This window comes from Meles meles, chromosome 2 (genome assembly GCF_922984935.1).
Source record: "Meles meles chromosome 2, mMelMel3.1 paternal haplotype, whole genome shotgun sequence".
In the NCBI taxonomy this organism is placed as follows: domain Eukaryota; kingdom Metazoa; phylum Chordata; class Mammalia; order Carnivora; family Mustelidae; genus Meles; species Meles meles.
The window spans coordinates 97,832,351-97,846,130 of record NC_060067.1 but is presented as its reverse complement, the minus strand read 5'-3'; the positions used below and the strand labels follow the sequence as shown (position 1 = coordinate 97,846,130).

Sequence of the window (13,780 nt, the reverse complement as noted above, 5' to 3'; positions counted from 1 at the left end):
TAATTAAAATAAATAGCACATATCATATGTGGGTGAAGTACGCATGCCTTTTCTTGTTCAAGGTACGTGACACAACTCAGGAACCTTGCGGGCGACTATCATTTATGAAAGAGCCAAAATCCACAAGAGGTCTGGTGCATCAAGCTATTTGCAACTTAAACATCACCCTGCCGATTTATACAAAGGTATTGTCAAATTTGTTGTAGTGCAATTCAGTCTCTATAGGATTTAATTTTCAAATCCTTTAAAATAAGTCAAACAAAAGCACTGAGTGCAAGCACGTAGAGCAATCATTTTTGATTCCCTGTCAAATTTTTGATTTTCCATTTAAGGAAAAAAAGTAGCTCTCCTTTATTTGGCATTAAATTTGCTCTGATGGAAATTTTTTATAAATAAATATTGGCTAGGAAAGAGAAAATATGAATTTAAGATTTGGGACTAATTTTTAAAAATAAATTGGCTTTGTCTTCATTGTTTTTATGTGCCCTTCTGGGATGACACTAGTCCATTTGGCCCTAGCAATGTACTATGAGTCCATTATCTTCTGTTCACTGCCAATTCACAGGTAGATTATATATTATTAAATTCAGAGCAACCTCATGAGTTTTATGTAATCCATAATATTTGGGGGTATCAAACTAATTTTTCAACTATTTTTTAACATGATTAATGTACAAAATGCTCCCATGTTACAAGAGATAGATTTGAAACATTGTTGAAAAGGAGCAATTCATCAATTCCTGATCCAAATTCTCCTTACCAGATATTACTTTCTATTCAGACTGCTCACCATTACAGAATCCCTAGCTTACTCTGATCAAGTTGAAGACAACAACTGAACAAATGAAATGTTGGGGATAACTTAATTTTTATTACTTAAAAAAATTTTAACAAATATCTTTTCAATGGGAAACTCCATTCTCCCCACTGCCCCCCTCCATGGTGGTCTATAGGGGGCTGTACAGGTTGTCAGTGTGTGTACTAGAGGTTGGGGGGAGGGGGACAAATAATGGCAGGTAAGACCTGGGGAGATGTAGAAATATATTTAAAACCCTAAATCTTGACTCCACAAAACAAAGCATGTTCAACACTTCTTTTTACCCACCATGGTCTATTTTTCTTAACCAATTATTCTTGTAAATTGAGATCAGACACATAGAGAAAACCTCATAGCATCATAGTTTAACATTGAACGTTCTCATTGTATGATAAAAATGAAATATTCTCTGTAGATGTAAACATATGTGTTACTCCAGTAATTGGAATACAGCAATAGGTATATCCACCCAAATGAACATAATCTCATTTCACTCCAGTGATGGAAAATGTACTTTGGGGTTTGTAGATTTGTGAGTCACCAAAGAGGAATGCCCGATGAGAAGCACAACAAAATATATACTGTGGGCAGCCCACCTGAGTGACATATACAGATGAATGAGCTTTGTCTCTGGTTTCAGTGAACTTTCAGTGTTCTATAAAAGCATTTACTCTATTATTACACTGTATTTCTAAGTTGAAACATATCATTAATGCCATGATGGTCCAGGACAGCTTTCCAGTTCGTAACTCAAAACGAAAAGGAAAACAATGCCAAACATCTCAAAATGAAAAGGAAAACAATGCCAAACATTGTATACACTTCAGATAAACTTTAGAATTGAGTAGTTCTTTATTATAATAGAACTCCTAAATATTGCCTGTGTATTTGAAATATTTTCACCATATGCTTATTTGTGGCCTTTAACATTTTCAGCCAGTATCTGTAATGACTGGGATATACCATCACTTCTCCAGACATACGCATCAAATCCATTAGCAAAGCAAGCTTTAAGGCTCTAGTAACCTAGTATCTGAAATAAGTGTATTTGTAATTTTAGTTATTTTGCCTAATAAATTAGTGTACTTATGACTTTGGTTTTTTTGCTTCTTGAATCTATAGACTTCATATTTAAATCAATCCTTTTAAATTTTTGTGCCTGTCTTCTATAAACTGTTGGAAGAAAAAACAAGAGTATGCTGACTATATGCTTGCCTGTTGATGTTTGTTGGCAGTGTATTTAATCTTCTCTTCTAAATACTCTCTACTCTTCCTGCTCTCTTTTTTCCATCTTGCATGGCATCTTGGGGCCGCAAGGAATCAGAGTCAGATCAAGAACAGGAAGAAGAGGTAATTGTATGACATTGTCACTTGTTGATGGCTGTATTTGCTATAACCGCTAATAAGAGCACGTAGTTAACCTTTGTTCTTAGAAGGGTTATACAGTTTTAGTAACTGAAGGGTCACAGTTTTAGGTAACCTCTCTGAGCCTCTGTTTTCTCATCTCATGGACTGAATTCAAGGAATAGTAAAGCTTTCCCTGTAAAGTGTTACCCTGTCTCTGTGCAGTAATTTATGTTTCTCTACTGACTCCTGAAGGCCAAGCCATGATTTCAGTTCTCAGAGGTTGTTTTGGCGATACCTGGAGGTCAAAACTTTTTTTTCCCCCTAATATTACTAAGACATTATTTGTTTTTTGCCTCCCATATCTCCACAAGCTATAGAGGAGATTTCCAGAGGCTACATTGCATATGATGACATGATCACTCTGACTCTAGAGTGGGTCCTTGTGTGCACTTGGGTTCTAGCATTTTCTCAGTTTTAATGTATAAAACAGAAATTTACTTGTATATATGAAACATAAAAGTTCTTCAAAGTCCTCAGTAATTTTTAGGAGTGTAAACCAGTCTTAAGACCAAAACGTCTGAGAACCACTGAGACTAAAAAGTTTAAGGAGTGTGCAGTTCAACCATTAGACTGTAATATTATAATGCAGAACTCTACTAATAATGAGCACTTCTTAGAAGGTAGACTCTTTTTTAAGTGCTCCATGTACTTTATCAACACTGATCCTCACAATTGCCCTGTGAGTTCTGTGCTGTCTTATAAGAGATGAAGAAAGCGAATCTTCAAGAGGTTGCCTTGAAGAAAGAACCATTTGAATAAGACCTCTTTGATAGTTCAGGCACGTTTGTGTTTGTTTCCCTTATAAAGATTTGAATGCCCAAACATCATCGTAGAAATGATAGGAAATTCAGTCTACTTTCCTATTTACATATTGGTTCCTGTTTCTAAGATAGACAAATGCAATTGTTATTTTGCATATAAAGATTTTCAAATGCACTTGTATTCTCTTTTTAGTGTTATTCTGATAGCTTTGGAACACAAGAACATATAAAGAAAAATATAATAAGTACCCTTGAACCCACCAGCTTAAAATGTAAGGCCTTTTTAGTGCAGAGAATAGCGCTGAATTTACTTTTGACTCCTGCCCTGGCAGCGGAGCAGGACAAGAGGGGAGATGATAGCCTCATTGTCCTGCCGTATATAACTATATGTGCAGTAATTGTGACAGGACAGATGTCATCCTTTCCCTCGATTGCCCAGCCACTCTTTGTCTCACATACTGTTTCCTTCCTGCACTTGGTGCCCCCCTTACCAAACCTGTTCAAAATGGTACCTACACACCTTCTTAGAAAAGCAGTGCAATTATAAAACCATTTTTTGCTATATTTAAGTGAGTTTCTTGCATTAGGTTTATGATTGTTCTATTGAGTATTTTTCAGGAGTTGTGCAGGACAATAGATCCAGTTTGTATTCTTTTCAGGATTTGGAATCTTGGCTTGTAATTAATGACAATGAAACTCCTGTAGAATGTATTCCCCTGGCATGCTGTTCGTTATTTCTGTCTTTTTCTCAACTAAATTGACACTGTTTAACCGCCCCCCACCCCCTCACTCTTTTCCTGGCCTTTCCCCTCATACAGATGTGTTTCTAACATCAAACGCACCCTCGATCCTATCTTGCTGGAAATAACACATTAAAAAATGCTTTCCACCTATAAAGTCTAGAAAGGAGATTTGTTTTTTCAAAGTTAGGATGAGAATCAAGGAGACTCTCAGGAAGAACTGTAGCAAATTACTTTGACCTTCTCTAGCTTCTGTTACCTCCCCATGGGTGTGGTCACGAATAGGAGCTTATTTGCACATCAGGGGAAACCAGATGCAGTTTGTAACCATTCAATTTATGTATGTTTTCTTTCAGATCGATATGACATCAGAAAAAAGTAAGATTTTAAATAAAATTGAGTTTGTTTGAAAGCTGGCTACACTAAAGAGAAGCATGAATTAAAATGCAGCTAGATGCCATTACTAACCACTATAATAATTATATTTTTATATTGTCCTTATTAATCATTAATGTATATTTAGAGAAGCAGCTTGGCCAGTTAAATTACAAAAAATATCTAATTTGTGAGCTAATTAGCATAAAATGCAATGATTATTCATCTAAGCATTCACTTTCTTTTGATACCCGTTACCCCTGCTATTGCTGTTACGCTTGTTTAGAAACCCACCCTACCGTTTTTGTCCTTTTGTTAGCATAACATTGTCATCTCATTTTTTTTTTTAAGCACTGACATGACAGTATCACTTTTTATATTAAGCAACACTGACTTCGGGAGAGCTCTCGTTATTTTTGTAGGCTACACCTGTGAAAGTGATACTGTCTTAATAGTTCTCAGCTAAAGCTCAGCCTCCCCCACCCCACCACCTTGCCCTCTTACTGTGGTGAAGTGTAATGGACTTCTTTAGGGCAGAGGTCTAACAGACTTCTGTGAAACTTTCTGGAAAACAAAAACAAAAAAACAAACCAAGAATGCAAAAATCAAAACCTCCTGGATGAAATTTCTAATCACAACATTGTGCCATTATAGGGCTAATTTTAAATAATGATGCAAATCCCAAACATAATTTAGTACAGAGAGAACTGGTTTTTATAGACCTTAAGGGAGCTATCTTAGAACTCATTCTGGGTTTGTAACAATTAATTAACATTTTAGTTTTGGGGCCTATTTCTGGTGACTGGTTTCTTGTGTGGAAGAAGTTAAAATTTTCAGGTTTCTTTCTTGCTTCTATGCCCCCAAAGAGTTTAGGAAAAAAAATACTAAGTTTTATTTTTTTATTCATTTAAAAGTTCATTTTGATTTGCTGAATTTCAGGTTGCTATTCCCAAAAGGAGAAAACTTAGAAGCACATTTAATATGGTCATCTGGCCCTATACAATGATCTGGGGCTTTTTTTGTTTATTTGTTTTGAAGACCTAGTACAATGTAAATTACTAGGATGCTTTTTTTTTTTTTCTTTCAGATTTATTTATTTAAGAGAGAGCAGGAGCAGGGGGTGAAGGACAGAGGGAGAAGCGGGCTCTCTGCTTAGCAGGGAGCCCAAAGCAGGGCTCAATCCCAGGACTCCAGGATCATTACCTGAAGCAGAAGGCAGCCTCTCAATGGACTGAGGCACTCAGGCAGCCCCAGAATGCTTTTAATTGAGAGTTTCTTTGCTCTTATGTTAAATCATCATTCAGGACTAGATTACTTGAAGTTCTGGATGTTTTCATTTGGTTTGTACTTGAATAAATTTGTATTAATATAAATTATTTTAATATATATATGCATAGTTACAGAGTATTACCTCCTCAACAAATACCGATTCTCTCAAGAAAAGACTCTTATTTGTTAAAAAAGTGACATTATTGTTGCTTTAATTAATTCCTTTTTTTAAAAAAGAGATTTTATTACCCACTTTCTTCTTCAGGACTACTGTGTCTATTTAAATGGCCCTTTCCTTTGTCTCTTGAACACTAGCTAGTAGAAATTCAAGTTTAATACATCCCCCTGGCTCAGTTATTTAAAAAAGAAAAGGGGAAAAGCTACTATATTGCTATAATGCCACAGATTCTCCTAAATGACTCCTAAGTGTTGTGAATATTTTTTAAAGTTTAAACATAGATGCATCTTTTAGTTTAAAGATAATCCTTAAATAATCTTCATCTAGATATAAAATAATCCATAGAGAAGGGCTGTAGTGAAGGAACTCTTTCTTAAGTCTTTTCAAGAGCAAATCCTAAAAGAGTTTGACCAGCTTCTCCTTTTTGCTTCGAATGGGTGCAGGTCCCCACTACCTGTCCTTCAAATATACTACTACATTCAGCATTGATGTACAGACTTGTAGGGAAAGGAATACGCTTCACCACAGTAACGTTTCCATATTGTTCTAATTTCTTAACCATCCTCCTGCCCGTGCATTTCCGCAAAGCCACCGCTCCCACCAGTTTCCTTCCACCTTTGCTTTGCATGGAAATAACTTGGCTTACATAAACTGTGCGTGTGTCCCGTGTGACTGTCTCTGATTTGGATTGCCATGCATCACATTTTAACTTTGGACTCACATATAAGTTTAATCACAGTTGTTATTTTGTTGTTTTCTTCTTTCCTTTCCTTTATTTCCCTCCTTGGTCTGTCCTTTATGTGTCTAAACCAGGAGGTTGCTCCAAGGAAAGGACCATGCCTCTTAGCACAAGACCATTCGTTTCATTGTTAGGTGTGAATTTTCCTTAGATGAAATGCCGGTTTGCAGCTGATTCAGACATCTTTTATATAGTCATTGTATATTGGCAGAACAAAACACTGAATTCTGGATTTTCATATGATTAAAAAACATATATACATCATTAGGAGGCATTCTGAGTTTGCTACTACTGGCTTTCTCCTAGAGGAAATCAACTTTCTGCAATTTCTAATGCTTTTTTTTTCCTTTTTTTTCCCCATGTTTATATTTTTTTCAACATTGATCTGTAACATCTGAACAATCTTGAGATACTTCCGTGTAATTTCACTGTGTTTGTTCTTTGTTTCGATCTGTGATGTGTGTGTGTGTCTGTCTGTCTGTCGTGGCTGTTTGTTATAGCTTTGTTGTATGTGTGGATGTGCTATGAGTGAGAAAATTAAGCAAGTTATTTCCTGCTCATTTTTCCTTTTCAGTTTTTTTTTTTTTTTTAATTTTTCCGTTAGCCTTGCTTTGCTTTTGTATCCTGAGACCTTGTGGATCCACCATTCCCGGCCCATTCTGTTGTCCCTCCCGCCACAACAGGAAAAGACACTGTGTCGTTTCAGTCCTGATTACATTTGCCAATATATTTTTTTGATTTCCATTTTACTTTCAATGTTTTTCATTCACATCAAAGATGATGAGACAGAATCTACAGAAACATCTGTCCTGAAAAGTCACCTGGTTAATGAAGTTCCTGTCCTAGCCAGTCCGGACTTGCTCTCTGAAGTTTCTGAGATGAAACAAGATTTGATCAAAATGACCGCCATCTTGACCACAGATGTATCTGATAGGGCAGGTTCTATAAAAGTGAAGGAGCTGGTGAAGGCTGCTGAGGAAGAGCCAGGAGAGCCTTTTGAAATTGTTGAAAGAGTTAAAGAGGACTTAGAGAAAGTGAATGAAATCCTGAGAAGTGGAACCTGCACGAGAGATGAAGGCAGTGTGCCGAGGTCTCAGTCGGAGAGAGAATTAGAGGAAGAGGAGTGGGTGATTGTCAGTGATGAGGAAATAGAGGAGGCTAAGCAAAAAGCACCTTTAGAAATCACCGAATACCCATGCGTAGAAGTTAGAATAGATAAAGAGCGCGACATCAAAGTAGAGAAAGACTCATTGGGGCTAGTGAACTACCTTACTGAGGATCTAAATTCCTATGTGTCTCCTCATGAAAAGCCACTGCAGACAGTTCAAGGGATAGCAGGGGAGAAACGTGATGCTCTGGCTACTGGCAGGAGCTCTGAAAATGAAGGGAAAGATGCACCTCCACATGAGACACAGAGTGCCCAGAAACAGCACAAACCAAGCCTGGGAATAAAGAAGCCAGTGAGAAGGAAATTAAAAGAAAAGCAAAAACAAAAAGAGGAAAGTGTACAAGGTAGTGCAGAAAAAAGTGAACTTAAAAAATGTAGTTCAGAAGAGTCATTAGATGAAGATGCAGGTTTAGCCCCCGAACCTGTCCCCACTGTAAAGGCCACTTCACCTTTGATAGAAGAGACTCCCATTGGTTCCATAAAGGATAAAGTAAAGGCCCTTCAGAAACGGGTGGAAGATGAACAAAAAGGTCGAAGCAAGTTGCCTGTCAGAGTCAAAGGCAAAGAGGATGTGCCAAAAAAGATAACCCACAGGACACATCCAGCTGCATCACCCTCTCTGAAGTCAGAGAGGCACGCACCGGCATCACCCTCCTCTAAAACAGAGAGACACTCTTCTCTTTCCTCCTCTACAAAAACTGAGAGACACCCTCCGGTATCACCATCAAGTAAAGCTGAGAAGCACTCACCTGTGTCACCCTCGGCAAAAACTGAAAGGCACTCCCCTGTGTCATCAAATAAAACCGAGAAACACTTGCCTGTGTCACCCTCGACAAAAACTGAAAGGCACTCCCCTGTGTCATCTACAAAAACAGAGAGACACCCACCTGTTTCACCTTCAGGTAAAATGGACAAACGCCCACCTGTTTCGCCCTCTGGGAGAATGGAGAAACATGCACCAGTATCACCTGGGAGAACAGAAAAGCGCTTGCCTGTGTCACCAGCTGGACGAATGGAAAAGCATCCACCTGTATCAACCTCCGGGAAAACTGAGAAGCACTTGCCCGTGTCGCCTTCTGGGAAAACAGAAAAGCAACCACCTGTCTCCCCCACCTCAAAAACAGAACGAATCGAGGAGACAATGTCTGTTCGGGAGTTGATGAAAGCTTTCCAGTCAGGTCAGGACCCCTCTAAACACAAGACTGGACTGTTTGAGCACAAATCAGCAAAGCAAAAGCAGCCACAAGAAAAAGGCAAAGCTCGGGTAGAAAAAGAAAAGGGGCAGATGCTAAACCACAGAGAAACACAGAAAACAGAGAGTCAGACAATCAAACGAAGCCAGAGATTTGTGGTAACAGGAGTTTCCGAATCCAAGAGAGCAGTCCGTGTTTCCTCCGTAGGGTTTAAGAGAGAAGATCTAGTTGTAGAGAAGGAGAAAGCTCTTAGCCACAAAACACCTGAACCTGTTCAGTCAGCACCAGAAGAAGAAAGCCATAAAGAGAGTGATGTTCCCAAAGAAAAGCTGACTGATGAACAGGGAGACATGGACCTCCAGATCAGCCCAGATAGAAAAACTTCCACTGACTTTTCTGATGTCATTAAGCAAGAATTGGAAGACAATGACAAATACCAACAATTCCGAAGGACTGAGGAGACAGAAGAAGCACAGCTTCACTTAGATCAGGTACTCACTAGTCCTTTCAACACGACATTTCCACTAGATTACATGAAAGATGAATTTCTTCCAGCTCTGTCTTTACAAAGTGGTGCTTTGGATGGCAGTTCTGAGAGCCTCAAGCCTGAAGGGGTGGCAGGTTCTCCGTGTGGCAGTCTGATGGAAGGGACCCCTCAGATTAGTTCAGAAGAAAGCTATAAGCACGAGGGCCTCGCAGAGACCCCTGAGACAAGCCCAGAAAGCCTTTCTTTCTCACCAAAGAAAAGTGAGGAGCAAATTGGGGAAAGAAGCGAAACATCCAAGTCAGAAACACCAACAGAGGCTCATTCGGAAAAAGACCATCCCTCAGTCAAAGACGTCACTGATGGTTCTGAAGAACAAGGTGCAATGGTCACTGAAGGCACAGAGCCCTCAGCTGAGTGTTCACTGAAGGAGGCCACCTCAGACCCTTCCAAAGACACATGTCCCAGACAAGAAGATGATTCCCTTGGCAGCTGTAATGTGTTACCAGCAAAAGAAACACCCAAAGGAGTGACTGAGGAAGCATCCTCTGATGAGGGTCAACTTACGACTATAGGTTCTGCCCACAAGACGCACACTGATTCTGAAGCTCAGAAATCCACAACCACTGAGCCCTCAGATGAGACAAAGACCTCTCCACTGCCTGATGCTTTTGTAAACACAGGCACGGGAACTGAATCAAAGCCCCAGGGAGTTGCCAGAAGTCCCCAAGGGTTAGAACTTGCACTCCCCAGCCGAGACAGTGAGGTCCTCAGCCCTGGTGCTGATGAATCATTTGCAGTGAGCCACAGAGACTCCCTGGAAGCCAGCCCTGTGCTGGAGGATAACTCCTCACACAAAACTCCGGATTCTCTGGAGCCAAGTCCTCTGAAAGAATCCCCTTGCCGCGACTCTCTGGAAAGCAGCCCGGTAGAACCAAAGACGAAGGCTGGAGTTCTCCCAAGTCACTTCCCTCTTCCTGCAGCCGTAGCCAAAACAGAACTCTTTACGGAGGTGACCTCTGTGCGGTCCCGGCTGCTCCGAGACCCAGATGGCAGTGCGGAGGATGACAGTCTTGAGCAGACGTCACTGGTAGAGAGCTCTGGGAAGAGCCCCCTCTCTCCGGACACCCCCAGCTCGGAAGAAATTAGCTATGAGGTCACACCCAAAGCCATAGATACAGGCACACCCAAGCCAGCTGTAATTCATGAATGTGCAGAGGAGGATGACTTGGAAAATGGGGACAAAAAGAGATTCACACCTGAAGAGGAAATGTTTAAAATGGTAACCAAAATCAAAACGTTTGACGAACTTGAACAAGAAGCAAAGCAGAAAAGGGACTACAAGAAAGAACCCAAGCAAGAAGAATATTCTTCATCCTCTGACCCAGATGCTGACTGTTCAGCAGATGTGGATGAACCAAAACATATGGAGACTGTAGAGGATGAAAGCGATGTCCCTGTGGTAGTAACATCAGAGAGCAGAAAGGCTTCTTCCTCCTCTGAGAGTGAACCTGAGTTGGCACAGCTGAAAAACGGTGGTGACACAGGCCTCTTACCAGAGCCAGTTATTCGAGTACAGCCTCCTTCCCCACTTCCATCCAGTGTAGACTCCAATTCCAGTCCTGAAGAAGTACAGTTTCAACCCATTGTTTCCAAACAATACACTTTCAAAATGAATGAGGATACTCAGGAAGAGTCTGGTAAATCAGAAGAAGAAAAAGGCTGTGAATCCCATGTACCTGAAGAGAGTCATAGTATTTCTACTAATGGCCCAGATATGCCTTATGATGATCTGAACAGAGATGCTGATCAACCAGAAGTCTGTGAGGGCCATGGGTGTGAGATCAGGAGTCCTAGCAACTCAGCCACTCCTGTATCTTCAGGTCTCTACAGCTCCCCTAGGGAGGATATCAATGAGCAGCTAGCTATCCATGAGGAATCAATACCTCCGCAAGACACTGATGAAAAAGACACAGAAGGAGAAGAACTTGATGCTTCTCGAGTGGCATCTCTACAAGTAGATTGCCCCAGTGAAAGCTCTTCATCTTTGTCCTCCTTGCCTCACTGTCCAGCATCTGAAGGACAAGAATTAGATGAAGACATATCCTTTCTATCTCCTGCTACAAAAATGGAGGACACCAAAACTGACCAAGCTTTTGAGAGCTTACCGAAGGACTTTTCCATGCAAGACTCATCAATTACTACTCAAACAGATATATTGTCCATGGATGTCCCAGTGTCTGACCCAGCTGAGCCTGATGAAATCTACGATCCTCAAATAATAAGCCCTTATGAAAATGTTCCTTCCCAATCTTTTTTCTCCAGTGAAGAAAGCAAAACCCAAACAGATGCAGGACCCACAAGTTTTCAGTCTTCGGAAGGGCATTCTGTTACCACCACATCCTCTGTTGAAGACATGGTAGTAATAAGCTCCTCCAGTACAACTGTTTCAATCCAAGAATCCAATTTTGAGCACCAAAGCATGGAAGAAGAATCCAAACAAGAAAGCACCTTGTGGGAACAGCAGTCAGATCAAGCCCCTTCATCTTTAGAGCCTTCTGTACCAAATACATCAGCAGTTGTTAATGACCAAATCAGCAAAGTCATCATCACAAAAACAGATGTGGATTCTGATTCCTGGAGTGAAATCCGTGAGGATGATGAAGCCTTTGAGGCTCGAGTGAAAGAGGAAGAACAAAAGATATTTGGTTTGATGGTAGACAGACAATCACAGGGTACCACCCCTGACACCACTCCTGCAAGGACCCCAACTGAAGAGGGGACTCCGACCAGTGAGCAAAACCCATTTCTCTTTCAGGAAGGAAAATTGTTTGAGATGACCCGAAGTGGTGCCATTGATATGACCAAAAGGTCCTATGCCGATGAAAGTTTTCACTTTTTCCAAATTGGGCAAGAATCCAGGGAAGAGACTCTCTCTGAAGACATGAAGGAAGGGAGTCCTGGGGCTGAGCTCCCACAACAGGAGACAGCAGCTGAGTCACTAGCTCTCTCAGAATCAAAAGAAACCGTGAGTGATGAAGCAGACTTACTTCCAGATGACCTGAGTGAGGAAGTAGAGGAAAAGTCTGCTTCAGATGCTCAACTCAACACCCACATGGAGAATTCAACCTCCACTGAAACAGCAACAGAAGAGGCTCCTTCTGAAGGCATGGAGGATCTTCCCACCACACAAATGGGTGACATGCCTCCTAAGTCTAGTGTGAAAAAGCCATCTTGCCCTGACTCCCCTGAACCAGTTGTACACGTTCAGTTAGATTTTTCCACAGTTACCAGGTCTGTGTATTCAGATCGGGATGATGATTCTCCTGATTCTTCCCCAGAGGAACAGAAATCAGTAATTGAAATCCCTACTGCACCCATGGAGAATGTGCCTTCTACTGAAAGCAAATCCAAAATTCCTGTAAGGACTACACTCACATCAACCCCAGCACCTCCATCTGTGGAGAATGAGAGTTCCCTTTCTGAAGATTTTTTACCCAGCCTGGATGAGGAAAGTAAAGAGGATGAAACAAAACCAAAGTCTAAAATCCCCGTGAAAGCACCTGTCCAAAGAGTAGAACAGCAGCTTTCGCATCTAGATTCCTCTCTCCAGAAAACAGTGGCTCCTCAGGGTCAGGACATGACAAGCAGAACACCAGATAGTAGAAGCAAATCTGAATCTGATGCCAATGCTTTGGACTCAGAGACCAAATGTCTAGTAAAAACTATAAGTTACACTGAGACAGAAACAGAGAACAGAGAGAGGGCAGAGGAGCTGGAGTTAGAATCAGAAGAGGGGGCCACCAGACCAAAGATATTTACATCCCGATTGCCAGTTAAGAGCAAAAGCAACACCTCTTCCTGCAAGGGGGCTGTGAGCCCTACGAAAGAAAGTAAGGAGCATTTCTTTGACCTTTACAGGAACTCCATAGAATTCTTTGAGGAGATTAGTGATGAGGCTTCCAAGTTAGTGGATAGACTTACACAGTCAGAAAGGGAGCAAGAATTAGTTTCGGATGATGAAAGTAGTAGTGCCCTGGAAGTTTCAGTAATTGAAAATCTGCCACCTGTTGAGACCGAGCATTCAATTCCTGAGGACATCTTTGACACAAGGCCTATTTGGGATGAGTCCATTGAGACTCTGATTGAACGCATCCCTGATGAAAATGGCCATGACCATGCTGAAGGTATTTGCCAGCCACTGGGATTCCCTGTGCTACGCATGTCATAAATTTGATATAGTTTTTTTTGTATATCTTTTATTTGGTGATTTGTGTCTCATTTTCTTTAAGCTTTCTGTAGTGGTTATTGTGTTTGTGTAAGCCCTTTGTGTTTCGTGCTTTCTCTGTGTACTCTTGTCTATGAAAACAATCTCAAGATTGAGTAATGAGAATGCTTATGGAAAACATTAACATAATAAACAGGCAATGGTGATCTTGCCTTTCTCGAGCCGCTGCACGTCAGGCCATGCAAGCTTTGAGTTTTGTTGTTCTGGAATACCAGGCTTAGCCTCAAATTAGGCACTTTCACTTCTGCACATGAATATGTTGGGCTTTGTTTCATATGGTAAGGATTCATAGTTTTTTCTTCTTACCCTTAAGTATTTTAAAATAATTTATACTCAACTTAATAAATTTGTAATCATTAGG

The 13,780-nt window shown here is 40.6% G+C and overlaps 1 protein-coding gene across 50 annotated transcripts in view; it reads left to right on the top strand.

Moving 5' to 3' along the window:
• ANK2 (ankyrin 2) overlaps positions 1 to 13,780 on the top strand; it is a 337,670-nt gene that overhangs the window by 303,264 nt on the left and 20,626 nt on the right. For 31 of the 50 annotated variants that reach the window (XM_045997636.1, XM_045997637.1, XM_045997652.1 and 28 more), the window contains 3 exons: positions 63 to 185; positions 2,135 to 2,167; positions 4,082 to 4,103. In XM_045997636.1, coding sequence (XP_045853592.1) covers positions 63 to 185; positions 2,135 to 2,167; positions 4,082 to 4,103 — 178 coding nt within the window. Of the gene's footprint in view, positions 1 to 62; positions 186 to 2,134; positions 2,168 to 4,081; positions 4,104 to 7,063; positions 13,319 to 13,780 lie in introns of all 50 variants that reach the window. The other 19 variants (XM_045997625.1, XM_045997614.1, XM_045997627.1 and 16 more) reach the window with 3 other exon arrangements.